Source organism: Columba livia, chromosome 30 (genome assembly GCF_036013475.1).
Source record: "Columba livia isolate bColLiv1 breed racing homer chromosome 30, bColLiv1.pat.W.v2, whole genome shotgun sequence".
Taxonomy (NCBI): Eukaryota; Metazoa; Chordata; class Aves; order Columbiformes; family Columbidae; genus Columba; species Columba livia.
This window is the reverse complement of record NC_088631.1, coordinates 827,679-855,329: the sequence shown is the minus strand read 5'-3', so window position 1 is coordinate 855,329 and position 27,651 is coordinate 827,679. Positions and strand designations below refer to the sequence as shown.

General features: G+C 59.6%; 2 protein-coding genes and 1 long non-coding RNA gene across 3 annotated transcripts; 2 read left to right on the top strand and 1 right to left on the bottom strand.

Moving 5' to 3' along the window:
• Positions 1-78: 78 nt before the first annotated feature.
• On the top strand, positions 79-11,101 carry LOC102092684 (macrophage mannose receptor 1-like). The gene is made up of 8 exons (XM_065043935.1): positions 79-1,771; positions 2,708-2,833; positions 2,935-3,033; positions 3,467-3,523; positions 5,100-5,495; positions 7,444-7,589; positions 8,761-8,870; positions 10,820-11,101. Exons 1-8 carry the CDS (start codon positions 1,366-1,368, stop codon positions 10,944-10,946), a joined length of 1,467 nt encoding a protein of 488 aa, XP_064900007.1. The 5' UTR covers positions 79-1,365; the 3' UTR covers positions 10,947-11,101.
• Positions 2,868-12,845, bottom strand: LOC135576762 (uncharacterized). Its single transcript, XR_010468541.1, has 8 exons — positions 12,754-12,845; positions 12,578-12,710; positions 12,310-12,362; positions 11,769-12,257; positions 11,015-11,068; positions 8,707-8,828; positions 5,083-5,509; positions 2,868-3,080 (listed from the first exon to the last, which is right to left on the bottom strand). It is a non-coding gene; the product is annotated as an uncharacterized LOC135576762 (long non-coding RNA).
• SYDE1 (synapse defective Rho GTPase homolog 1) lies at positions 12,444-27,467 on the top strand. Its single transcript, XM_065043934.1, has 8 exons — positions 12,444-13,208; positions 14,320-14,793; positions 15,906-16,622; positions 18,242-18,537; positions 18,622-18,748; positions 20,973-21,133; positions 25,110-25,362; positions 26,008-27,467. Exons 1-8 carry the CDS (start codon positions 13,127-13,129, stop codon positions 26,328-26,330), a joined length of 2,433 nt encoding a protein of 810 aa, XP_064900006.1. The 5' UTR covers positions 12,444-13,126; the 3' UTR covers positions 26,331-27,467.
• The last annotated feature ends 184 nt before the right edge of the window (positions 27,468-27,651 follow it).

Below are 27,651 nucleotides of genomic sequence, written 5' to 3'. Positions count from 1 at the left end.
ATTTATTTTTATTTTATTTATTTTTATGTATTTTTATATCAACTCCCCGGTCTCTCCTCCCCCCCCCGCCCCGTATCCGCTGCTCTCAGCCACACCCATTGGAGGCTCCTCCCCCTCGGAGGCTCCACCCCTCGGAGGCTCCTCCCCCTCGGAGGCTCCTCCCCCCGTGACTCCACCCCCTGCGTCACTCTGCCCCCCGGTGGTGATGGCGGCTCCGCCCACTCGGCAGCTCCGCCCCCCGCTAGGCCCTGCCCCCTCTTGGGCTCCACCCCTCCGGTGGCCCCATCCCCATCGGCTCCGCCCCCTTCTCAGCTGCTTTTCCCCTTACGGGGCTCCGCCCCCTGTGCATCTCTGACCCTGCTCTGCTCCGCCCCTTCTTGGGCTCCGCCCCTCCGCGGCTCCGCCCCCTATGCGTCTCTGCCCCCCTGTTTGGCTCCGCCCCCTCTTGGGCTCCTCCCCCCGCGGCTCCACCCCTCCGTGGCTCTGCCCCTCCATGATGCCTCCCCCCCCTTCTCAGCTGCTCCGCCCCCCGCGCGGCTCCGCCCTCTCCACGGCTCCGCCCCCCCGGGAGGCTCCGCCCCTCCGAGGCTCCGCCCAATCTCCCCAGATCCGCCCCCTTCTCGCGGCTCCGCCCCCTCCCCGTGGCTCCACCCCCTGCGGCTGCGCCCCCTGTGCGTCTCTGCCCTCCATCTCTGCTCCGCCCCATAGCGGCTCCGGCCCTTCTCAACGGCTCCGCCCCCTCAGTGACTCCGCCCCCTCGGTGACTCCGCCCCCTCCGTGGCTCCGCCCCACTCGGCTCCGCCCCCTCCGTGGCCCCGCCCCGTTGGTGCCAGCGCCCCCTGGCGGCCGCGGGCAGCGCTGCACCGCGGGGACAGCGGTTCACGCCAGGGGGTGTCAGGGGGACCCAGGGCGACAGGGAGGGGCGGGGGGACCCGTGAGGGGACAATGGATGTCACCACAACTGTCACCGTGAGGGGCCAGCGGCGCGGTGGCCGGGGCTGGCGGGGGCTGATAACAGCCGGCCCTTCCTGTCCCCTTCCTGGGGACGGCGCGGGGACAGGAACCCGCCCTGGGGACACTGTGGGTGCTGGGTGGGCCTGGGTGCACCCTGGTGATGGGGACAGCAGGGTGTGGTGGGCGTGGGGACACTGGACATGGGGACAGTGTGGGCATGGGGACAGTGGACATGGGGACACACTGAGCATAGGGACATACTGACCATGGGGACACTGGACATGGGGACACTGGACATGGGGACAGTGTGGGCATGGGGACACTCTGGACATGGGGACACATTGAGCATGGGGACACTGGACATGGGGACACGGGACATGGGGACACACTGAGCATAGGGACATACTGGCCATGGGGACACTGAGCATGGGGACACTGGGTGGGGAACACACTGGTCATGGGGACATGGGGACACCCTGGACATGGGGACACCGCGGCCACTGTCCCACTGTCACCCTTTGGGGACACCCCGGTGACACCGGGCTCTTCACCACCACCCTTGGGGACTGTCACCAAGTGTCACCAAGAGACAGACCCACTGGGGCTCAGGGGCCCCTTTGTGGCTTGTCCCCAAGGGGGGGACATCCGAAACTGTCACCCCCCCGCTTCCCGCTGGCTTTATCAGTGGGGACATGCTGGGGACACTTTGGGGACACATTGGGGACAGCTCGGCGTGTGACAAGGACAATGTACGGCAACCTCGAGGACACCCAGGGGCAGGGACAAGCGTGGCTGCAGGGACCCGGTGGCGGGGAAGGTGGGTGACGTCCCGGGGGGGGGTGACACGGGTGTCCTCATGTCCCTAATGCACCCCCAGTGTCACTTTGGGGTGTCATGGTGCTAGGGGACCCCCATGTTCATTTATTGTCCCCAAGGGTGTCCCCAGGGTGGGTGGTGACACCAAAGGGACTCCCATGTCCATTTATTGTCCCCAGGGTGGGTGGTGACACCAAAGGGACCCCCTTGTCCATCTGTTGTCCCCAAGGATGTCCCCAGGGTGGTGACACCAAAGGGACTCCCATGTCCAACTATTGTCCCCAAGAGTGTCCCCAGGGTGGGTGGTGACACCAAAGGGACCCCTATGTCCATCTGTTGTCCCCAGGGTGTCCCCAGAGTGAGTGGTGACACCAAAGGGACCACTATATCCGTCTGTTGTCCCCAGGGGTGTCCCCAGGGTGGGTGGTGACACCAAAGGGACCCCTGTGTCCATCTGTTGTCCCCAAGGGTATCCCCAGGGTGGGTGGTGACACCAAAGGGACTCCCATGTCCATCTGTTGTCCCCAAGGATGTCCCCAGGGTGGTGACACCAAAGGGATCCCCTTGTCCATTTATTGTCCCCAAGGGTGTCCCCAATGTGGGTGGTGACACCAAAGGGACCCCCTTGTCCATTTATTGTCCCCCAAGATGGGTGGTGACACCAAAGGGACCCCCTTGTCCATCTATTGTCCCCCAAGATGGGTGGTGACACCAAAGGGACCCCCTTGTCCATCTATTGTCCCCAAGGGTGTCCCCAATGTGGGTGGTGGCACCAAAGGGACTCCCATGTCCATCTATTGTCCCCAAGAGTGTCCCCAGGGTGGGTGGTGACACCAAAGGGACCCCTATGTCCATCTATTGTCCCAAGAGTGTCCCCAGGGCATATGCTGACACCAAAGGGGTGTCCCCAGTGCTGTCACCTCTGTCCCCTCCCCAGCCTGCGATGACACGTCCCCCCCGGACGAGAACCCCTACGAGCCCCTGGACCCCCCTGTCACCGTCCCCAACCCCAAGCGCGTCCCCGACCCCCCGGTGCCGAGGACACCAGTGTCACCGCATCACGGTCAGTGCCACCCGGGGGGGGGGGGGGGGCTTTTTGTCACTTTTGTGTCACTTTTGTGTCACTTTTGTGTCACTTTTGTCACTCACCCCCCTCGTTTCCAGTCCGCTGCTCCAGCTCGCGGCTGCTGCTGGTGACACTGGTGGCACTGGGGGTGTCGGTGCTGCTCAATGTCACCGTCCTCGTCGGTGGCCTCCGGCGCGGTGAGCACGGCGGGGTCTTTGTCACCGGGGGGGTGACAATGTGGGGGCTGCGGGGGGACACAGGGACAGTTCTGGGGGTGCCCAGGGGGGACACAGGGGCTCAGCAACACCAGGACCTTGTGGTGACATGTGTGTCCCCAATGTCCCCAACATAAGCCACTTGGCCCCCCACAAGGGACATTGTGGTGACACGGTGACACTTGTGTCCCCAATGTCCCCAACACCAGCTCCTCACCCCTCCTGGGGACATTGTGGTGACACGGTGACACTTGTGTCCCCAATGTCCCCAACACCAGCTCCTCACCCCTCCTGGGGACATTGTGGTGACACGGTGACACATGTGTCCCCAATGTCCCCAACACCAGCTCCTCACCCCTCCTGGGGACATTGTGGTGACACGGTGACACGTGCGTCCCCCAATGTCCCCACCCAGTGGCAGCCCTGACAGCAGCGCTGGAAGCAGAGAAGGCAAAGGAGCCACCAAGCCCGGGTGTGTGTCCCTGTCACCTGTGTCCTGTCCCCTCCCTGCCCCACAGTGTCACCCACAGACTTGTCCCCATGTGTCCCCAACTCACCACCAATGTCCCCAACTCACCGCCAATGTCCCCGCAGCCTCTGCCTCCTTCCAGCTCCACAACAAAGCCCAAGTCATGCACATGTCCCCTCCCTGTCCCACAGTGTCACCTATGGCCATGTCCCAAATCCTCATGTGTGTCCCCTGTCCCCACGTGTCCCCAACTCACCGGGAATGTCCCCAACTCACCACCAATGTCCCCAACTCACCACCAATGTCCCCGCAGCCTCCAGCTCCTTCCAGCTGTACAATGAAGCCCAAGCTGTATGTGTGTCCCCATTCCTGTCCCACAGTGTCACCTACAGATGTGTCCCCTGTCCCCAATCCCCACATGTGTCCCCTGTCCCCACGTGTCCCCAACTCACCGGGAATGTCCCCAACTCACCGGGAATGTCCCCAACTCACCACCAATGTCCCCAACTCACCACCAATGTCCCCACAGCCTCCAGCTCCTTCCAGCTGTACAATGAAGCCCAAGCCCTGTCCCACAGTGTCACCTACGGCCATGTCCCCAATCCCCACATTTGTCCCCAGTCCCCACGTGTGTCCCCTGTCCCCACATGTCCCCAACTCACCGGGAATGTCCCCAACTCACCGGGAATGTCCCCAACTCACCCCCAACGTCCCCACAGCCTCCAGCTCCTTCCAGCTGTACAATGAAGTCCAAGCTGTATGTGTGTCCCCATTCCTGTCCCACAGTGTCACCTACAGATGTGTCCCCTGTCCCCTGTCCCCACGTGTCCCCAACTCACCGGGAATGTCCCCAACTCACCACCAATGTCCCCACAGCCTCTGCCTCCTTCCAGCTGTACAATGAAGCTCAAGCCATCTCTGTGTCCCCCTCCCTGTCCCGCAGTGTCACCTATGGCCATGTCCCAAATCCTCATGTGTGTCCCCTGTCCCCACGTGTCCCCAACTCACCGGGAATGTCCCCAACTCACCGGGAATGTCCCCAACTCACCGGGAATGTCCCCGCAGCCTCCAGCTCCTTCCAGCTGTACAATGAAGCCCAAGCCCTGTCCCACAGTGACACCTATGGCCATGTCCCCAATCCCCACATTTGTCCCCAGTCCCCACGTGTGTCCCCTGTCCCCACATGTCCCCAACTCATGACAAATGTCCCCAACTCACCACCAATATCCCCGCAGCCTCTGCCTCCTTCCAGCTCCACAACAAAGCCCAAGTCATGCACATGTCCCCTCCCTGTCCCAAAGTGTCACCTATGGCCATGTCCCAAATCCTCATGTGTGTCCCCTGTCCCCACGTGTCCCCAACTCACCGCCAATGTCCCCAACTCACCCACAACGTCCCCGCAGCCTCCAGCTCCTTCCAGCTGTACAATGAAGCCCAAGCTGTATGTGTGTCCCCATTCCTGTCCCACAGTGTCACCTACAGATGTGTCCCCTGTCCCCAATCCCCACATGTGTCCCCTGTCCCCACGTGTCCCCAACTCACCGGGAATGTCCCCAACTCACCGGGAATGTCCCCACAGCCTCCAGCTCCTTCCAGCTGTACAACGAAGCCCAGTCCGTGTGCGTCGAAGCCTCGGGGCAGCTCCTGACGGCGTCACCGTGTCGTCCCCAAGCGCCGTCCCAGCTGTTCCGGTGGCTCCCGGGGGGCCGGTTACAATCCTGGGGGACCCAACGCTGCGTCACCGCCACACGGAGCCAAAACCTGGCGCTGGTGCGGCTGGAGCCGTGCCGGGAACCGGCGGCGCCGTTGCAGCGCTGGGAGTGCCGCGCCGGGGGGCTGCTGGCGCTGGCCGGTAACGAGCTCTTCTTTAATTACGGCAACAACCGGCAGTCGGTGGTGATGCTCTACACCGGGGACCGCGAGTGGAGCCGCTGGGTCGTGCACGGCACCAAGGACGACGTTTGCTCCCGCGCCTGTCAGTCCTAGAACCTGTATTTTGAATAGTTAAGCCTGGCTTAACTTGCGTTGGCTGAAATTGAGCGCTTACCTGGCAGGGATGCGGCTTAAGCGAAGCTCGCACTGCAATAGGGCGCTAAGCCTGATCTAACCATGTGTTTAGGGCGATTTAGAGGCCTTAAGCTAACTCTAGAACTGATATTTCAACTCTTTAAGCTTGGCTTAACCTACATCACCTGAAATTCAGCACTAACCTGGCAGGGATGCGGCTTAAGCGAAGCTCGCACTGCAATAGGGCGCTAAGCCTGATCTAACCATGTGTTTAGGGTGATTCAGAGGCCTTAAGCTAACTCTAGAACTGATATTTCAACTATTTAAGCTTGGCTTGACCTACATCACCTGAAATTCAGCACTAACCTGGCAGGGATGGGGCTTAAGCGAAGCTCGCACTGCAATAGGGCGCTAAGCCTGATCTAACCATGTGTTTAGGGCGATTTAGAGGCCTTAAGCTAACTCTAGAACTGATATTTCAACTCTTTAAGCTTGGCTTAACCTACATCACCTGAAATTCAGCACTAACCTGGCAGGGATGGGGCTTAAGCGAAGCTCGCACTGCAATAGGGCGCTAAGCCTGATCTAACCATGTGTTTAGGGTGATTTAGAGGCCTTAAGCTAACTCTAGAACTGATATTTCAACTCTTTAAGCTTGGCTTAACCTACATCACCTGAAATTCAGCACTAACCTGGCAGGGATGGGGCTTAAGCGAAGCTCGCACTGCAATAGGGCGCTAAGCCTGATCTAACTATGTGTTTAGGGTGATTTAGAGGCCTTAAGCTAACTTTAGAACTGATATTTCAACTCTTTAAGCTTGGCTTAACCTACATCACCTGAAATTCAGCACTAACCTGGCAGGGATGGGGATTAAGCGAAGCTCGCACTGCAATACGGTGCTAAGCCTGATCTAACAATGTGTTTAGGCTGATTTAGGGGGCTTAAGCTAACCCTAGAACCAATATTTCAAGTATTTAAGCTTGGCTTAACTTGCACTGGCTGAAATTGAGCGCTTACCTGGCAGGGATGTAGCTAAAGCGAAACTTGCACTGCAATAGGGCGCTAAGCCTGATCTAACAATGTGTTTAGGGTGATTTAGGGGGCTTAAGCTAACCCTAGAACCAATATTTCAAGTATTTAAGCTTGGCTTAACTTGTGCTGGCTGAAATAGAGCACTTACATGGCAGGGAAGTGCAAACTGCAATAGGGCTCTAAAGCTGAGCTCATCCTGTATTTAACATGATTAAGGGGCTTAAGCTAAGCCTAACTGAACCTAAACCCTAATGAAGTCCTAAACACACACTGCCTAAAATTCAGCCCTAACATGGTGGGGTTGATGTGGTTTAAGCAAAGCTCAAACTGCAATAGGGCACTAAGCCTGATCTGACCATGTATTTAGGGTGATTTAGAGGGCTTAAACTAACTCTAGAACTGATATTTCAACTATTTAAGCTTGGCTTAATTTGTACTGGCTGAAATTGAGCACTTACATGGCAGGCATGTGGCTTAAGCGAAGCTCAAACTGCAATAGGGCACTAAAGCTGAGCTCATTCTGTATTGAATGTGATTTAAGGGGCTTGAGCTAAGCCTAACTGAGCCTAAACCCTAATGAGGTCCTAATCCTAAATAGATGAAACTTAAGCTAATCCTAAGGAAGGTCAAACCCCATTGGTGTCCTAACCCTGAGGCAGACTTAGGCCTGACCAAGGCACTTAGGCCTAAAATTCAGCCCTAACATGCAGCTTAAGTGAAGCTCAATATGAGGTGAAACATAAGCTAATCCTAAGGGATGTCAAACCCCATTGGCATCCTAACCCTGAGGCAAACTTAGGCCTGACAAAGGCCTAAAATTCAGCCCTAACGTGTGGCTTAAGCAAAGCTCCAACTGCCTTTTTTTGTGTCCCCATGTCCCCAGGTTGTCCCCCCTGCTCCAAAGGCTGGACTTATTTTCAGAATTCTTGCTATTTTTACTCAAAAATGGCCAATTCCTGGGAAAACGCCCAAAATTTCTGCTCGCTCCTGGGCTCGCAGCTTCTGGAGGTGGACGGGCCCGAGGAGAAGGTGACACGGGGGGGACAGGGGACACTGCGGTGCCTAAGCTGAGCTTTGTGGGAAGGGGGCTATTTTCTGGGGGATGGGTAGCATTGGGAACCCCATAAAGCCTTGTCCTAAACCCCACACCCCGCTTTTCCCCCAGGTTGCTGAGCGCTCACCCTAAGCTTGGCCTAAATTTTGCCCTTTTACACCTAAATTTACAGCCTAATGTTTCTACAGTTAAACCTGACATCATTCCTAACAGAGGTGTAACCTTAATACTGGGCCAAATCTAGCCAAAACCTGCCCCTAACTCTATGCCTAACGCTAAAACAGACCATAAGCCTGTCCCTGAGCCTCGTCCTAAGCTTGGCTCTAACCCTAACCCTGACCCTAAGCCTGTCCCTAATGGTAAAACTGGACTTAACTCTAACCCTAATCCAATTACGCATAACTGTAATCCCAGGCCTATCCTAAACCTAATTCTACATGTATTTATAGGATTTAAGCTAATCCTAAAATAGCCCAAACTCCAACATGGCCTTAATTCAGCCCTAACCCTAAACGTATGAAACTTAAACCAGCCCTAAGATAGTCCAGAACCCAACGAGTCTCTAATCCAGCCCTAATCCTAAACATATAGGATTTAAACTAGCCCTAAACTAGTCCAGAGCCTGGTGAGGCTCTAACCCAGCCCTAACCCTAAATATATAGGACTTAAACTAGTCCTAAACTAGTCCAGACTCCAGTAAGGCTATAACACAGCCCTAACGCTAAATATATAGGATTTAAACTAGCCCTAAGCTAGTTCAGACCCCAATAAGGCTCTAACCCAGCCCTAAACTTAAACATATGTGACTTAAACTAGTCCAGAGCCCAGTAAGGCTCTAACCTAGCCCTAATCCTAAACATACGAGATTAAAACTAGTCCTAAACTAGCCAAAGGAGTCTCTAACTTTAACCCTACCCCTCATTTTTCACAATGTTTACCCCAAAACCCTAGATAAACTGCCCTTAAGCCCAGCTTAGAGCCCGAGTGCCCCTCACGCTGCCACCCCTGACCCCCAAACCTCCTCCAAACTGTCCCCCCAGCACCAAAACCCCGCCTAGAGAGCTGGGGGGTGTGGAGGGCAGCAGGTCCTACCTGCCACCACCCCCCGTTGTCCCCAAGGGTGGGTGACGCTGGTTTTGTCCCCAGGATCACGTCCGGAAGATGCTGGAAGGTTCATCCTGGCTTGGAATCCGCGACTCGGACGTCGAGGGCACCTGGAAGAGAACGAACGGGACCGTGGTGACCCCCGAGAGCAGGTACGGGGGGGACAACAGTACGGGACACCAATGGGATGGGGGGGTCCCTTCCTTGGGGGGGTCTCTTTTTGGGGGGTCCCTTCTTTGGGGGGGTCCCTTCTTTGGTGTACAGGATGCCAGGGTGATTGGGGAGTCCCTTCCTTGGGGGGTTCCCTTCTTTGGGGGGGACAGGAGGGACCCTGGGGTTATGGGGGGGGTCCCTTCTTTTGGGGGGACACAGGAGGGACCCCAGGGTGATGGGGGGAATGTCTTATTTGGGGTACAGGACCCCAGGGTGATTGGGGGGTCCCTTCCTTGGGGGGTTATTTCCTTGGGGGGGTCCCTTCTTTGGGGGTCCCTTCCTTGGGGGGGGTCCCTTCTTTGGTGCACAGGACCCCAGGGCGATTGGGGGGTCCCTTCCTTGGGGGGTTATTTCCTTGGGGGGGGTCCCTTCTTTGGGGGTCCCTTCCTTGGGGGGGGTCCCTTCTTTGGTGTACAGGACCCCAGGATGATTGGGGGGTCCCTTTCTTGGGGGGTCATTTCTTTGGGGGGGGCCCTTCTTTGAGGGGGGTCCCTTCTTTGGTGTACAGGACCCCAGGGTGATTGGGGGGGTCCCTTTTGGGGGGACACAGGAGGCATCTCAGGGTGATGGGGGGAATCTCTTACTTGGGGTACAAGACCCCAGGGTGATTGGGGGGGGGTCCCTTCTTTTTGGGGGGACACAGGAGGGACCCTGGGGTGATGCATGGGGGGTTCTTATTTGGGATACAGGATGCCAGGGTGATTGGGGAGTCCCTTCCTTGGGGGGTTCCCTTCTTTGGGGGGGACAGGAGGGACCCTGGGGTTATGGGGGGGGGTCCCTTCTTTTGGGGGGACACAGGAGGGACCCCAGGGTGATGGGGGGAATGTCTTATTTGGGGTACAGGACCCTAGGGTGATTGGGGGGTCCCTTCCTTGGGGGGTCATTTCTTTGCGGGGTCTCTTCTTTGGGGGATCCCGACCTTGGGGGATCCCGTCCTTGGGGGGTCCCTTCTTTGGGGGGTCCCTTCTTTGGTGCACAGGACCCCAGGGTGATTGGGGGGTCCCTTCCTTGGGGGGGTTATTTCCTTGGGGGGGGTCCCTTCTTTGGGGGTCCCTTCCTTGGGGGGGGTCCCTTCTTTGGTGTACAGGACCCCAGGATGATTGGGGGGTCCCCTTCTTGGGGGGTCATTTCTTTGGGGGGGGCCCTTCTTTGAGTGGGGGTCCCTTCTTTGGTGTACAGGACCCCAGGGTGATTGGGGGGGTCCCTTCTTTTTGGGGGGGACACAGGAGGGACCCCAGAGTGATGCATGGGGGGTTCTTATTTGGGGTACAGGATGCCAGGGTGATTGGGGGGTCCCTTCCTTGGGGGGTCATTTCTTTGGGGGGGTCCCGTCTTTGGTGCACAAGACACCAGGGTGATTGGGGGGGGTCCCTTCTTTTGCGAGGGGGACACAGGAGGGACACTAGGGTGATTGGGAGGGGGGGGAATGTCCCTTTTTTGGGGGGGTCCCCTCCTTAGTTGGGGGGGACAGGAGGGACCCCATTGTGATGGGGGACCCTTCTTTGGGGGTGGGGTCCCTCCTCAGTGGAGGGACCCAAGGGTTATGGGGGGGGTCCCTACTTAGTGGGGTCCGTTCCTTAGTTGGGGGACAGGAGGGACCCTATGGTGACAGGGGGACCCTTTTTTGCAGGGGGGTCCCTCCTCACTGGGGGGACAGGAGGGACCCAGGGGTTTTAGGGGGGGGTTCCTATTTCCAGGGGGCCCTTCCTGAGTTGGGGGGACGGGAGGGAACCTATGGTGACAGGGGGACCCTTCTTTGGGGGGGTTCTCCTCCTCAGTGGAGGCACCCAGGCGTTCTGGGGTGGGTGGGGGGGGTCACTGTTAAGGGAACAACGGGGACACCTGGGGACACCCCCAAGATGTCGTGTCCCCCCTGTCTTTGTCACAGCTGGTGGCACCGGAACGAGCCCAACGGGGGCCAACAGGAAAACTGTGGGGCCATGGGGGGGGACGGCGAGTGGTTCGATTACCCCTGCGGGGGCCACCTGCCCTGGGTGTGCGAGGGACCCCCCTGAACGCAAAGGGACACCCCAAAAGTGACCCGAGCACTCTGGAGGGGTCCCCATGACCCCCTTCTACTCACCTCTGTGTCCATTTGGGTGAAAATTTGGGGTCCGGGGGGGATTTTGGGGGATCCCTGCAGAGAAATAAAGATGTGTGTGGAGTGCCACCCCCCATCAGTGACATTGGGGGGGGCTATGTGAAGTTGGGGACACCCGGTGATGTGGGGTGGGGGGTTTAGGGGGGTCTTGGGCCCTCAGGGATCCCCAAAATCCCTTTAATTATCCTTTGGGTTTCCCAAAATACCCCCCAGACATATAATTACACCCCAGACCCCCCAAATATCCCCCCAGGGCTCCCCCAAAATAACCCCCAGACACATAATTACACCCCAGACCCCCCAAATATCCCCCCAGGGCTCCCCAAAAATACCCCCCAGATCCATAATTACACCCCAGACCCCCCAAATATCCCCCCAGGGCTCCCCCAAAATAACCCCCTGACATATAATTACACCCCAGACCCCCCAAATATCCCACCAGGGCTCCCCAAAATACCCCCCAGACACATAATTACACCCCAGACCCCCCCAAATATCCCACCAGGGCTCCCCCCAAAATACCCCCCAGACCATAATTACACCCCAGGGCTTCCCCAGATCCCCCCCACGACCCCTAAACCCCCCTCTAGCCCCCCAAATACCCCCAGACCCCCCTCTTAATCCCTCCCAGACCCCCAAATACCCCCCAAATTGGCAGAGGGAACTGAGGTGTTCCCAATCCGGGGTGGGGGGGGTGGCGTTCCAAGGCGGTTTCTCAGTCCCATGGGGGGTGTACCGGTTCCAAAGAGGTTTCTCAGCCCCAAGGGGGGTTGTCTCTGTCCCTGGGGGGGTGTTTCAGTCTGGGGGTGTCTCGTTTTTTGGCGGGGAGGGGGTTAAATTCCGGACTACAGCTCCCGGCATCCCAGGAATTGGCGGCGCCGCGATGGCGGATTCGGCGCTTCGGGCCCGGGTGCGCTGAGGGGACAAGAACAAGAACTGAGGGGACCTGAGGGGACAAGAACGAGCTGAGGGGACTTGAGGCGACCTGAGGGGACTTGTGGGGACCTGTGGGGACCTGGAGGGGCTGAGGGGATCTGAGGGGACCGAGGGGACCGGGGGGGAACGAGGGGACCGGGGGGGCGATGGCGGATCCGGCGCTTCGGGCCCGGGCGCGCTGAGGGGAACGAGCTGAGGGGACGAGGGCGGGCTGAGGGGACCGGGGGGGACCGAGGGGACCTGTGGGGACTTGGAGGGACCTGAGGGGACAAGAACGAGCTGAGGGGACCTGGGGGACCCGAGGGGACTTGAGGGGACAAAGGGGACTGGGCTTAGGGGACCCGAGGGGACCTGAGGGGACTGAGCTGAGGGGACAAGAACGAGCTGAGGGGACCTGGGGGACTTGAGGGGACCAAGGGGACGGAGCTGAGGGGACAGGAACAGGCTGAGGGGACCTGAGGGGACAAGGGCGGGCTGAGGGGACCGGGGGGGACCTGTGGGGACTTGGAGGGATCTGAGGGGACTGAGCTGAGCGGACAGGAACGAGCTGAGGGGACCCAAGGGATCTGAGGGGACCGAACTGAGGGGACAAGAACGAGCTGAGGGGACCTGAGGGGACAGGAACGATCTGAGGGGACCTGGGGGACCTGAGGGGACTGAACTGAGGGGACAAGAACAAGCTGAGGGGACCTGGGGGACCTGAGGGGACCGAACTGAGGGGACAAGAACGAGCTGAGGGGACCTGAGGGGACCGAACTGAGGGGACAAGAACGAGCTGAGGGGACCTGAGGGGACAGGAACGAGCTGAGGGGACCTGGGGGAACAAGAACAGGCTGAGGGGACCTGAGGGGACTTGTGGGGACCTACGGGTACCTGGGGGGACCTGAGGGGACAGGAACGGGCTGAGGGGACCTGGAGGGACCTGAGGGGACCCAAAGGACCGAAGGGACCTGAGGGGACTGAGGTGAGGGGACAGGAACGGGCTGAGGGGACCAAAGAGACCTGAGGGGACTTGTAGGGACCTAAGGGTACCTGGGGGGACCTGAGGGGACAAGAACGGGCTGAGGGGACTTGTGGGGACCTGAGGGGACTGAGGGGAACTGGAGGGACTTGAGGGGACCAAGGGGACCTGAGGGGACCTGAGGGGCCTGGGGGGCGATGGCGGAGCCGCTGCTGCGCCGAACGTTCTCCCGCCTGAGGGGCCGCGACCGCCCGAAGAAACTGGAGGTCAAGGACAGAGGTACGGACACCCCCCCGAAAGAAAAGGGACCCCCTCGAAACACAGGGGACCCCCACTGAGGAGGGTACACATCCCCCCCACCCCGGACGCCTGGGTCCCTCCTGCCTTCCCTCCAAAGAAGGGACTCCCCAAAAGAAGGGACCCCCCCAAAGAAGGGTCCCCCTGTCACCATGGGGTTCCTCCCATCCCCTTCTGTCAGGAGGGGACCCCCCCATAACCACAGGGTCCCTTCTGTCCCCACACTGGGGAGGGGAACCCCCGGACGCCTGGGTCCCTCCTGCCTCCCATCCAAAGAAGGGACCCCCCAAAAGAAGGGACCCCCCTGAAACATAGGGGACCCCCACTGTGGAGGGGATGCCCCCCAGGAACACAGGGTCCCGAGGGCCCCCCCCCCCCATAACCATGGGGTCCCTCCTGTCCCCTGACTCAGGATGGGACCCCACCGAATGCCTGGGTCCCTCCTGCCTTCCCTCCAAAGAAGAGACCCCCCAAAAGAAGGGAACCCCCAAAGAAGGGTCCCCCCATCATCCCAGGGTCCCTCCTGTACCCCCCAACTAAGGAAGGGACCCCCCCCGCAAGGAAGAGACCCCCCCCCTGAGGAGGGAACCCCCGAATGCCTGGGTCCCTCATACCTTCCCTCCAAAGAAGGGACCCCCCAAAAGAAGGGATCCCCCCATCACCCTGGGGTCCCTCCAGTCCCCCCACTAAGGAGGGAACCCCCACCCCCGAACGCCTGGGTCCCTCATGCACACCACCCTGAGAAGGGGAACCCCCCCAGAGAAGGGACCCCCCCATCACCCTGGGGTCTTGCACCCCAAAAAAGGGACCCCCCCCCCCATCACCTGGGGTCCCTCCTGAGCCCCCCCAAAAGAAGGGATCCTCCCATCACCCTGGGGTCCTGCACCCCAAAGAAGGGACCCCCCCATCACCTGGGGTCCCTCCTGAGCCCCCCCAAAAGAAGGGATCCTCCCATCACCCTGGGGTCCTGCACCCCAAAGAAGGGACCCCCCCATCACCCTGGGCTCCCTCCACCCATGTCCCCAAACCCCAGGGGGGGTCCCCATTCACATTTCGGGGACACCCCCTCACCTCACCCCCCTGCACCCCACAGAGACCTCCCCCCCGAGCCCCGACTCCCCGACAACCCCGGAGGTGCCAGCGCCGGATCCCCCATCACCCCACAAGCAAAACCACCCCCCGAAACCCCCCCGGGACACGAGTGACATCGGTGACACCGACGATGACGATCCAGGGGACGACGCGGCAAATGGCCCCGGTGATTTTGGGGGGGGCGGCAGGAGCCCCCCCCATGGTTCCTACCTGCAGAGCCTGGAGCGGAGCAGCCGGCGCTGGGTGTTGGGACACGAGGAACCGGGAGGTGACACCGATGGCGGTGCCACCACCAGCGGGGACATCTGGTACAACCCCATCCCTGAAGACGACGACCCCCGGGGGGGACACGGCAAAGAGTCCCCCTCCCAAATAAGCTGGGAAGAGCCCCCCCGGAGCGCGATGGGGACTTTGGGGACAGGGGACGTCGGTGGCACTCGAGAGGAGCCGGGAGCTGGGAGGACCCAGGCGTTCGGTGAGTGGTGGCTGTGGGTTGGGGACAGTGGTGGCCCCAACAGCCCTTGGCCCTCTGTCACCCCCCCCAGGAGTGTCCCCAGGGTCCCCTCTTCACCAGCACCCTGAGCTCTTTGGTCTTTGTCACCCCCCCCACGACCCCACAGTCCCTGTCCCCCCCCCTTACAATGTCCCCAGACCCCCCAGTCCCTGTCCCCCTCGAGTGTCCCCAAGACCCCCCAGTCCCTGTCCCCCCCATTACAATGTCCCCAGACCCCACAGTCCCTGTCCCTGCCCCCCAGGATCCCAGAGTCCCTGTCCCCCCCATTACAATGTCCCCAGACCCCATAGTCCCTGTCCTCCCATTACCCCATTACAGTGTCCCCAAGACCCTGCAATCCATGTCCCCCCGATTACAGTGTCCCCAAGACACCCCAGTCCCTGTCCCCCCCATTACAATGTCCCCAGACCCCACAGTCCCTGCCCACTCCCCCCAGGACCCCACAGTCTCTGTCCCCCCACCCTGGACCCCCCAGTCCCTGTCACCCCATTACAATGTCCCCAGACCCCACAGTCCCTGTCCCTGCCCCCCAGGACCCCACAGTCCCTATCCCCCCACCCTGGACCCCACAGTCCCTGTCCCCCCCATTACAATGTCCCCAGACCCCACAGTCCCTGTCCTCCCATTACCCCATTACAGTGTCCCCAAGACCCCGCAGTCCATGTCCCCCCCATTACAATGTCCCCAAGACCCCCCAGTCCCTGTCCCCCCCATTACAATGTCCCCAAGACCCCACAGTCCCTGTCCCCCCCATTACAGTGTCCCCAAGACCCCCCAGTCCCTGTCCCCCCCATTACAATGTCCCCAAGACCCCCCTGTCCCTGTCCCCCCCATTACAGTGTCCCCAAGACCCCCCAGTCCCTGTTCCCCCCATTACAGTGTCCCCAAGACCCCACAGTCCCTGTCCCCCTCATTAGTGTGGCCCAAAGACCCCTGGGCCCTGTCCCCCCCACCCAGGACCCCACAGTCCCTGTCCCCAAATTACGGTGGCCCCAGAATTGTCCCCAACCACCCCCCCATCCTTCCCCCCCAGTTCCCCCCAATCCCCACTCACCCCCTTTGTCCCCCCCCAGGCAAGACACCTCTCCCCTGTGTCACCACGGGGACCACCCCGTCCCCTCCCACCAGCCCCAAAAAGAGCCGTTCTCTCCCCAAAACCAAATCCCCCGGCACCGTCCGCCGCCTCTCGCTCAAGATGAAGAAACTCCCGGAGCTTCGGCGCAAACTGAGCTTACGGAGCCCCCGCCCTCGGGGACACGATGACAACGGGGGACACTCCGGTGCCACCTCCCCGCGCGGCGTCATCACCCGCTACCACCTGGACACCTCGGTGGCTTCGCCGGCGCCGCCGCCGCGACCCAAACCAACCGGTTACCTGAGCGACGGCGACTCCCCGGAGCTCCCGGTGAAAACCCGCGGGGACGCCGCCGACGGTGACGCCGCCTTGGACGTCACCGCGTTCCGTCCCTACAGCTGCGATGACACTTCGGCGCTTGGCCCCGTGTCGGGTTTGGTCGCCGTTCACCTCCGCGGCGTCCGGGATCTGAAACCGGCAGCGCCGAGTGCCGAGCCGCGGGATTATTTCTGCGTCTTGCAGGTGGATTCGGCCAAACGGGCGCGGACGGCGCTGGTGCCGGCGCAGGGGGCGGCGCTGGGGCTCAACCATAACTTCAACCTGGAGCTGGAGGCCGCGCGGCACCTCAAGGTTATGGTGTTTGCGTGGGACGCGGCGGCGCGGCGGAACCGGCTCTGCGGCCACGGCACCGTGGGGCTGCCGCATGTCTTCCGAGGTGACTTTTTGGGGGGTTTTGGGGACATTTGGGGACACAAAACCATGGTGGTGGCACCACGGTGATGCCACGTGGTCTCTGAGGTGATACCCGGGTTGGTTTTGGGGACATTTGGGGACACAAAACCATCTTGGTGGCACCTTCTGGGGTTGGGTTTGGGGACACAAAATGATGCTGGTGGCACCATGGTGCTGCCCCATGTTCTCTGAGGTGACACTTGGGTGACATCTTGGGGGCATTTGGGGACACAAAACCATGGTGGTGGCACCACGGTGATGCCACATGGTCTCTAAGGTGACACCCAGGTTGGTTTTGGGGACACAAAACCATGGTGGTGGCACCAGCGTGATGCCACATGGTCTCTGAGGTGACACCCAGGTTGGTTTTGGGGACATTTGGGGACACAAAACCATGGTGGTGGCACCAGCGTGATGCCACATGGTCTCTGAGGTGACACCCGGGTTGGTTTTGGGGACATTTGGGGACACAAAACCATGGTGGTGGCACCACGGTGATGCCACGTGGTCCCTGAGGTGACACCCGGGTTGGTTTTGGGGACATTTGGGGACACAAAACCATCTTGGTGGCACCTTCTGGGGTTGGGTTTGGGGACACAAAATGATGCTGGTGGCACCGTGGTGCTGCCCCATGTTCTCTGAGGTGACACTTGGGTGACATCTTGGGGGCATTTGGGGACACAAAACCATGGTGGTGGCACCAGCGTGATGCCACATGGTCTCTGAGGTGACACCCAGGTTGGTTTTGGGGACATTTGGGGACACAAAACCATGGTGGTGGCACCACGGTGATGCCACATGGTCTCTAAGGTGACACCCGGGTTGGTTTTGGGGACACAAAACCATGGTGGTGGCACCAGCATGATGCCACATGATCTCTGAGGTGACACCTGGGTTGGTTTTGGGGACATTTGGGGACACAAAACCATGGTGGTGGCACCACGGTGATGCCACGTGGTCCCTGAGGTGACACCTGGGTTGGTTTTGGGGACATTTGGGGACACAAAACCATGGTGGTAGTACCACGGTGATGTCCATTGTTCTCTGAGGTGACACCTGGGTGGGTTTTGGGGACATTTGGGGACACAAAACCATGGTGGTGGCACCACGGTGATGCCACATGGTCTCTGAGGTGACACCTGGGTTGGTTTTGGGGACATTTGGGGACACAAAACCATGGTGGTGGCACCACAGTGATGCCACGTGGTCTCTGAGGTGACACCTGGGTTGGTTTTGGGGACATTTGGGGACACAAAACCATCTTGGTGGCACCTTCTGGGGTTGGTTTTGAGGAGTTTGGGGACATAAAATGATGTTGGTGGCACCATGGTGTTGCCACACGTCCTCTAAGGTGACACCTGGGTTGGTTTTGGGGACATTTGGGGACACAAAACCATCTTGGTGACACCTTCCGAGGTCGGTTTTGGGGGCATTTGGGACCTCATTGGTGTCACCGTGATCCTTCCCCACGTCCTCTACGGTGACACTCGGGTCAGTTTTGGGGACATTTGGGGACACAAAACCCTGCTGACACCCCCCTGGTCCCCTCAGGTGACACCCCCATGACTTTTGGTGACATTTAATGCCATTTATCCCCCACAGATCACCGAACGCAACAACTCGCCGTGCGGCTCCAACCCCGCGGGATCCTCTACACCAAACTCACCTTGGTGCGGCAAAACCCCCAACCCGGCGCTCCACAACCCCCTTTTGGGGCAGAAACCCCCAGTTTTGGCTCAGAACCCCCCAGTTTTGGCTCGGAACCCCGTGTTTTTGGCTCGGAACCCCGCGTTTTCGGCGTGGAGCTCCGGCGCCTCGTGGAGCGGGAGAACTCGCCCACCAAAGTGCCGCTTCTCATCCAAAAATGCGTCGCCGAGATCGAGCGGCGCGGGTTGAAGGTGAGGGGGACTCTGCGGGGGTGGGGGGGGGGGGGCGTTTTGGGGACACGGTGACGCCGGTGACGGTGTCACCGTGTCCCCAAGGTGGTGGGGTTGTACCGGCTCTGCGGTTCGGCCGCCGTCAAGAAGGAGCTTCGGGACGCGTTCGAGAGGGACAGCGCGGCCGTGACGCTGTCGGAGCGGCGCTACCCGGACATCAATGTTGTCACCGGTGGGTGGCCCCTCTGATGGCCCCCGTGTCCCCTCTGGTGTCCCCATGTCCTCTCGGATGTCTCCGTGGTGTCACTTTGTCCCAGGGATCCGTAAGGGGCGTCCTGGAGTGTCCCTTCTGATGTCCCATGTGTCCTCTCTGATGTCCCCATGTGCCCTCTGCTGTCTCATGTGTCCCCTCCGATGTCCCCTGTGATGGCCCCATGTGTCCCTTCTGCTATCCCCATGTGTCCCCTCCAATGTCCCCTGTGATGTCCCCATGTGTCCCTCCGATGTCCCCTGTGTCTCCTCCAGTGTCCCCTGTGTCAACTCTGATGTCCTCTGTGTCCCCTCTAATATCCCCATGTGTCCCCTCTGATGTCCCCATGGTGTCACTTTGTCCCCCTGTGTCCCCTGTGTCCCCTCTGATGTCCCCTGTGTCCCCTCTCATGGCCCTTGTGTCCCCTCTGCTGTCCCCTGTGTCCCCTCTGATGTCCCCATGTCCCCTCTGCTGTCTCATGTCCCCTGTGATGTCCCCATGTGTCCCCTCTGATGTCCCCTGTGTCTCCTCCAGTGTTCCCTGTGTCAACTCTGATGTCCTCTGTGTCCCCTCTAATAACCCCATGTGTCCCCTCTGATGTCCCCAATGTGTCACTTTGTCCCGCTGTGTCCCCTCTGGTGTCCCCTGTGTCCCCTCTCATGGCTCTTGTGTCCCCTCTGCTGTCCCCTGTGTCCCCTCTGATGTCCCCATGTCCCCTCTGCTGTCTCATGTGTCCCCTCCGATGTCCCCATGTGTCCCCTCCGATGTCCCCTGTGTCTCCTCCAGTGTCCCCTGTGTCAACTCTGATGTCCTCTGTGTCCCCTCTAATATCCCCATGTGTCCCCTCTGATGTCCCCGTGGTGTCACTGTGTCCCCGTGTCCCCTCTGATGTCCCCTGTGTCCCCTCTCATGGCTCTTGTGTCCCCTCTGCTGTCCCCTGTGTCCTCTCTGATGTCCCCATGTCCCCTCTGCTGTCTCATGTGTCCCCTCCGATGTCCCCTGTGATGTCCCCATGTGTCCCCTCTGCTGTCTCATGTGTCCCCTCCGATGTCCCCATGTGTCCCCTCTGATGTCCCCTGTGTCTCCTCCAGTGTCCCCTGTGTCAACTCTGATGTCCTCTGTGTCCCCTCTGATGTCCCCATGGTGTCACTTTGTCCCCCTGTGTCCCCTCTCATGGCTCTTGTGTCCCCTCTGCTGTCCCCTGTGTCCTCTCTGATGTCCCCATGTCCCCTCTGCTGTCTCATGTGTCCCCTGTGATGTCCCCATGTGTCCCCTCTGCTGTCTCATGTGTCCCCTCCGATGTCCCCTCCGATGTCCCCTGTGTCTCCTCCAGTGTCCCCTGTGTCCCCTCTGATGTCCCCATGGTGTCACTTTGTCCCCCTGTGTCCCCTCTGGTGTCCCCTGTGTCCCCTCTCATGGCTCTTGTGTCCCCTCTGCTGTCCCCTGTGTCCCCTCTGATGTCCCCATGTCCCCTCTGCTGTCTCATGTGTCCCCTCCGATGTCCCCATGTGTCCCCTCCGATGTCCCCTGTGTCTCCTCCAGTGTCCCCTGTGTCAACTCTGATGTCCTCTGTGTCCCCTCTAATATCCCCATGTGTCCCCTCTGATGTCCCCATGGTGTCACTTTGTCCCCCTGTGTCCCCTCTGATGTCCCCTGTGTCCCCTCTCATGGCCCTTGTGTCCCCTCTGCTGTCCCCTGTGTCCCCTCTGATGTCCCCATGTCCCCTCTGCTGTCTCATGTGTCCCCTCCGATGTCCCCTGTGATGTCCCCATGTGTCCCCTCCGATGTCCCCTGTGTCTCCTCCAGTGTCCCCTGTGTCAACTCTGATGTCCTCTGTGTCCCCTCTGATGTCCCCATGCTGTCACTTTGTCCCCCTGTGTCCCCTCTGCTGTCCCCTGTGTCCTCTCTGATGTCCCCATGTCCCATCTGATGTCCCCACAGTGTCACTTTGTCCCCCTGTGTCCCCTCTGATGTCCCCTCTGTCCCTTCTGCTGTCCCCATGTGTCCCCTCTGATGTCCCTGCAATGTCACTTTGTCACTGTGTCCATCTGTCCAGGGGTCCTGAAAGATTTCCTGGGGTTGTCCCTGTGTGTCCCCTTGCTGCCACTTTGTCCCTCTGTCCATCCATCCAGGGGTGCTGAAGGATTTCCCGGGGGTGTCCCCATGTCCCCGCGATGTCACTGTGTCCGTCATTCTGTCCGTGTAGGTGTCCTGAAGGATTTCCTGCGGGAGCTGCCGTCCCCACTCATCCCCCCCGGGTTGTACCGGGCGGTGTTGGGGACAATGGGGACATTGGGGACACTGGGGACAACAGGGAGCCACCGCGAGGCCACGACGCTGCTTGACGGGCTGCCCGAGCCCGAGAAGGTGGGGACAGAAATGGGGTTCACGGCCCCAAAAATGGGGAGTTTGGACCCAAAAATGGGGTTCACAGCCCCAAAAATTAAGGGGTAGGGGACAAAAAGGGGTGTTGGGTGCCAAAAACTGGGTGTCCGGACCCCCAAAAATGGGTGTACAGCCCCAAAATGGGGTGTCAGGTGCCAAAAACTGGGTGTCCAGACCAAATACTGGGGTGTCTGGAACCAAAAATGGGGGTTCATGGCCCCAAAAATGGGGTGTCCGGACCCAAAAATGGGGGGACATGGGACAAAATTGGGGTGTCAAGACCAAATAATGGGGTGTCTGGACCCAAAAATTGGCTGTCTGGACCCCCAAAAATGGGTGCAGAGCCCCAAAAATGGGGTGTCCAGACCCAAAAATGGGGGGGATGGGGTCAAAAATGGGGTGTCCGGACCCAAAAGTGGGGGGGATGGGGTCAAAAATGGGGTGTCCGGACCCCCAAAAATGGGTGCGCAGCCCCCAAAATGGGGTGTCCAGACCCAAAAATGGGGTTCACAGCCCCAAAAATTAAGGGGTAGGGGACAAAAAGGGGTGTTGGGTGCCAAAAACTGGGTGTCCGGACCCCCAAAAATGGGTGTACAGCCCCAAAATGGGGTGTCAGGTGCCAAAAACTGGGTGTCCAGACCAAATACTGGGGTGTCTGGAACCAAAAATGGGGGTTCAAGCCCCAAAAATGGGGTGTCCAGACCCAAAAATGGGGGGACATGGGACAAAAATGGGGTGTCAAGACCAAATAATGGGGTGTCTGGACCCAAAAATTGGGTGTCTGGACCCCCAAAAATGGGTGCAGAGCCCCAAAAATGGGGTGTCCAGACCCAAAAATGGGGGGATGGGGTCAAAAATGGGGTGTCCGGACCCCCAAAAATGGGTGCGCAGCCCCCAAAATGGGGTGTCCAGACCCAAAAATGGGGTTCACAGCCCCAAAAATTAAGGGGTAGGGGACAAAAAGGGGTGTTGGCTGCCAAAAACTGGGTGTCCGGACCCCCAAAAATGGGTGCACAGCCCCAAAATGGGGTGTCAGGTGCCAAAAACTGGGTGTCCAGACCAAATACTGGGGTGTCTGGAACCAAACATGGGGGTTCATGGCCCCAAAAATGGGGTGTCCGGACCCAAAAATGGGGGGACGTGGGACAAAAATGGGGTGTCAAGACCAAATAATGGGGTGTCTGGACCCAAAAATTGGGTGTCTGGACCCCCAAAAATGGGTGCAAAGCCCCAAAAATGGGGTGTCCAGACCCAAAAATGGGGGGGATGGGGTCAAAAATGGGGTGTCCAGACCCAAAAATGGGGGGGATGGTGTCAAAAATGGGGTGTCCGGACCCCCAAAAATGGGTGCACAGCCCCCAAAATGGGGTGTCCAGACCCAAAAATGGGGTTCACAGCCCCAAAAATTAAGGGGTAGGGGACAAAAAGGGGTGTTGGCTGCCAAAAACTGGGTGTCCGGACCCCCAAAAATGGGTGCACAGCCCCAAAATGGGGTGTCAGGTGCCAAAAACTGGGTGTCCAGACCAAATACTGGGGTGTCTGGAACCAAAAATGGGGGTTCAAGCCCCAAAAATGGGGTGTCCAGACCCAAAAATGGGGGGACATGGGACAAAAATGGGGTGTCAAGACCAAATAATGGGGTGTCTGGACCCAAAAATAGGGTGTTGGGGAACAAAAATGGGGGGGAGGTTTGTGACAATGGTTGTGACAGGCAATGATGTCCCCAAGCATCTCCCCTTGTCCCCAAGGCCACCTGAGCCCAGTGGCTTCATTCCCCTATTGTCACCCCCATGTGTCACATCCCAGTGACACTGGTGACAATTCCCTTTGGTTGGGGGGTTTGTGACAATGGTTGTGACACCCGAGGGTGTCCCCAACAATGTCCCTTTGTCCCCAAGGCCACCATGACCACCTGAGCCTGGTGGCCTCATTCCCCTGTTGTCACCTCGTGTGACATCAAGTCCCAAATCCCTTTGAGCGGGGGGTTTGTGACAATGGTTGTGACACCCAAGGTGTCCCCAACAGTGTCCCCTTGTCCCCAAGGCCACCCTGACATGCCCCCAAGGCCACCTGAGCCTGGTGGCCTCATTCCCCTGTTGTCACCTCGTGTGACATCAAGTCCCAAATCCCTTTGAGCGGGGGGTTTGTGACAATGGTTGTGACACCCGAGGGTGTCCCCAACAATGTCCCCTTGTCCCCAAGGCCACCTGAGCCTGGTGGCCTCATTCCCCTGTTGTCACCTCGTGTGACATCAAGTCCCAAATCCCTTTGAGCGGGGGGTTTGTGACAATGGTTGTGACACCCGAGGGTGTCCCCAACCATGTCCCTTTGTCCCCAAGGCCACCACGACCACCTGAGCCTGGTGGCCTCATTCTCCTGTTGTCACCTCGTGTGACATCAAGTCCCAAATCCCTTTGAGCGGGGGGTTTGTGACAATGGTTGTGACACCCAAGGTGTCCCCAACAATGTCCCCTTGTCCTCAAGGCCACCCTGACATGCCCCCAAGGCCACCTGAGCCTGGTGGCCTCATTCCCCTGTTGTCACCTCGTGTGACATCAAGTCCCAAATCCCTTTGAGCGGGGGGTTTGTGACAATGGTTGTGACACCCGAGGGTGTCCCCAACAATGTCCCTTTGTCCCCAAGGCCACCATGACCACCTGAGCCTGGTGGCCTCATTCCCCTGTTGTCACCTCGTGTGACATCAAGTCCCAAATCCCTTTGAGCGGGGGGTTTGTGACAATGGTTGTGACACCCGAGGGTGTCCCCAACAATGTCCCCTTGTCCCCAAGGCCACCTGAGCCTGGTGGCCTCATTCCCCTGTTGTCACCTCGTGTGACATCAAGTCCCAAATCCCTCTGAGCGGGGGGTTTGTGACAATGGTTGTGACACCCGAGGGTGTCCCCAACAATGTCCCTTTGTCCCCAAGGCCACCACGACCACCTGAGCCTGGTGGCCTCATTCCCCTGTTGTCACCTCGTGTGACATCAAGTCCCAAATCATTTGAGCGGGGGGTTTGTGACAATGGTTGTGACACCCGAGGGTGTCCCCAACAATGTCCCCTTGTCCCCAAGGCCACCCTGACATGCCCCCAAGGCCACCTGAGCCTGGTGGCCTCATTCTCCTGTTGTCACCTCGTGTGACATCAAGTCCCAAATCCCTTTGAGCGGGGGGTTTGTGACAATGGTTGTGACACCCGAGGGTGTCCCCAACAATGTCCCCTTGTCCCCAAGGCCACCCTGACATGCCCCCAAGGCCACCTGAGCCTGGTGGCCTCATTCCCCTGTTGTCACCTCGTGTGACATCAAGTCCCAAATCCCTTTGAGCGGGGGGTTTGTGACAATGGTTGTGACACCCGAAGGTGTCCCCAACAATGTCCCCTTGTCCCCAAGGCCACCCTGACATGCCCCCAAGGCCACCTGAGCCTGGTGGCCTCATTCCCCTGTTGTCACCTCGTGTGACATCAAGTCCCAAATCCCTTTGAGCGGGGGGTTTGTGACAATGATTGTGACACCCAAGGGTGTCCCCAACAATGTCCCCTTGTCCCCAAGGCCACCTGAGCCTGGTGGCCTCATTCCCCTGTTGTCACCTCGTGTGACATCAAGTCCCAAATCATTTGAGCGGGGGGTTTGTGACAATGGTTGTGACACCCGAGGGTGTCCCCAACAATGTCCCCTTGTCCCCAAGGCCACCTGAGCCTGGTGGCCTCATTCCCCTGTTGTCACCTCGTGTGACATCAAGTCCCAAATCCCTTTGAGCGGGGGCTTTGTGACAATGGTTGTGACACCCGAGGGTGTCCCCAACAATGTCCCCTTGTCCCCAAGGCCACCTGAGCCTGGTGGCCTCATTCCCCTGTTGTCACCTCGTGTGACATCAAGTCCCAAATCCCTTTGAGCGGGGGGTTTGTGACAATGGTTGTGACACCCGAGGGTGTCCCCAACAATGTCCCCTTGTCCCCAAGGCCACCCTGACGTGTCTCCTGGACCACCTGAGCCTGGTGGCCTCGTTCCGCGACTGCAACCGCATGACCCCGCAGAACCTGGCCGTGTGTTTCGGGCCGGTCCTGCTCGCCCGTCCCCCTGTCCCCGACGTCACCGATGTCACCGACGTCACCGCCGCCCGTCCCCGATGTCCCCGAGGTCCCCAAGGTGACGTCCCCGTCGACTTCAAGTGTCACCTGGAGGTTCTGCACTACCTGCTGCGGGCCTGGCCGGGTGAGTTGGGGACATTTTGGGGACATTTTGGGGGGGGTGTGACACTCGCTGCGGGGGGCTTGGGACCCTCCTTGGTGGCTTTTTTATGTGTCATTGTCACCAGGGGTCTGTGACCCCCACAATGTGTCACTGGCTGCACTTTGTGACCCCCTCCCCTGCCAGTGACACTCCCAAACCCCCCCATGACCCCCTGCCACGTGTCACCAAGACCCCCCATGTGTCACCATGACCACCCCCAAGTGTCACCATCAGCCCCCCCCCCCCCCCAAACCCTGGTGACCCCCAAACGCCCCCAGTGACCCACCCAACATGTCACCATGACCCCCCCAAGTGTCACCCTGACCCCCCCCATACTCCTGGTGACCCCTCCAACCACCCCCAGTGATGCCCCAGATGTCACCATGACCCTCCCCAACCCCCCCAAGATGTCACCGTGACCTCCCCAAACCCCCCTAGTGACCCCGCCACATGTCACCATGACGCCCCCAAGTGTCACCGTGACCCCCCCCAAGTGTCACCATGACCCCCCCAAGTGTCACCGTGACCTCCCCCAAGTGTCACCATGACCCCCCCAAGTGTCACCGTGACCCCCCCCAATGTGTCCCCATGTCCCCGCACCCCCCTGACACTCCCCTCTTTCCACAGCCCCTCCCCCCCGCGCTGTCCCCCCAGCACTGCGCCTGGACCTGCCGCCGGTGACACCAGTGACACCATCTGTGCCACCGCTGGTGACACCGCGGCCACGTCCCCGTGGCCCCGAGAGCCCCCCCAGCAACCGCTACGCCGGAGACTGGAGCGTCTGTGACCCCCCCGGTCCCCAGGGGACAGCGGGTGACACGGGTGACACCGCCATGGGGACGCGTTTTGGGGACATTGGGGACAGTCCCCGGCTCAGCCTGAGGGACTTTGATGCTTTGATCCGGGAGCTGGAGCGGGAGCTGGCGCAGCCCATCGATGTGTGTCTGTGACATCGGGGACATCGGGGACATCGGGGGACGGTGACGGGAGGCGGTGGCACTTGGTGGCCTTGGGTTTGAATGGAGGGGAGAGGAGGGACGGTGGGGACAACACAGGGATCCCGGTGACAAAACAGGGACATGGTGACACCACAGGGACTTTGGTGACAACACAGGGACCTGGTGACAACACAGGGACCCAAATGACACCAGTGGGACCCTGGGGACACCACAGGGACCCCGGTGACAACACAGGGACCCCGGTGACACCACAGGGACATCGATGACAACACAGGGACCTGGTGACACCACAGGGACCCAAATGACACCAGTGGGACCCTGGGGACACCACAGGGACCTCAGTGACAACACAGGGACCTTGGTGACAACACAGGGACCTGGTGACACCACAGGGACCCAAATGACACCAGTGGGACCCTGGGGACACCACAGGGACCCCGGTGACAACACAGGGACCCCGGTGACAACACAGGGACCCAAATGACACCAGTGGGACCCCGGTGACAACACAGGGACCTCAGTGACAACACAGGGACCTGGTGACACCACAGGGACCCCGGTGACACCACAGGGACCTGGTGACACCACAGGGACCTTAGTGGCACAACAGGGACCTTGGTGACACCACAGGGACTTTGGTGACACCACAGGGACCCAAATGACACCAGTGGGACCCTGGGGACACCACAGGGACCTCAGTGGCACAACAGGGACCTTGGTGACAACACAGGGACCTGGTGACACCACAGGGACCCCAGAGACACGGGTGGGACCTCAGTGACAACACAGGGACCCAAATGACACCACAGGGACCTGGTGACACCACCGGGACCCCGGTGACACCAGTGGGACAGTCCCCAGATTGTCACTTGACCATGCCCAAATTGTCACTTGTGTCCCCAAGGTGGTGACACTCACATTGATGTCACAGGACACAGGGGGGACGCAGTGACACTTTATGGCCATGGGGACACATCTGTCCCCTGGCTTGGGAACCAATGGACAAACAGTGTAGGTGACAACAGTGTCACTTGTCCCCAAGGGTCCCTGACCCCCCCAGGGTGACCTGACCCCCCCCAGCGCTGCCACCGCTTTGTCATTGTCACCAGCAATAAACACTCACTGCCAGGTCTGTGTGTGTTTTGGTGTGACAGGGGGTGACTGTCCCCAAATGCCACTTGAATGTCCCCAAAATGTCACTTAATAGTCCTCAAATGCCACTTGACTGTCCCCAAAATGCCCCTTGACCATCCAGAAACTGTCACTTGACCGTCCCCAAAATGTCACTTGACTGTCCTCAAAATGTCACTTG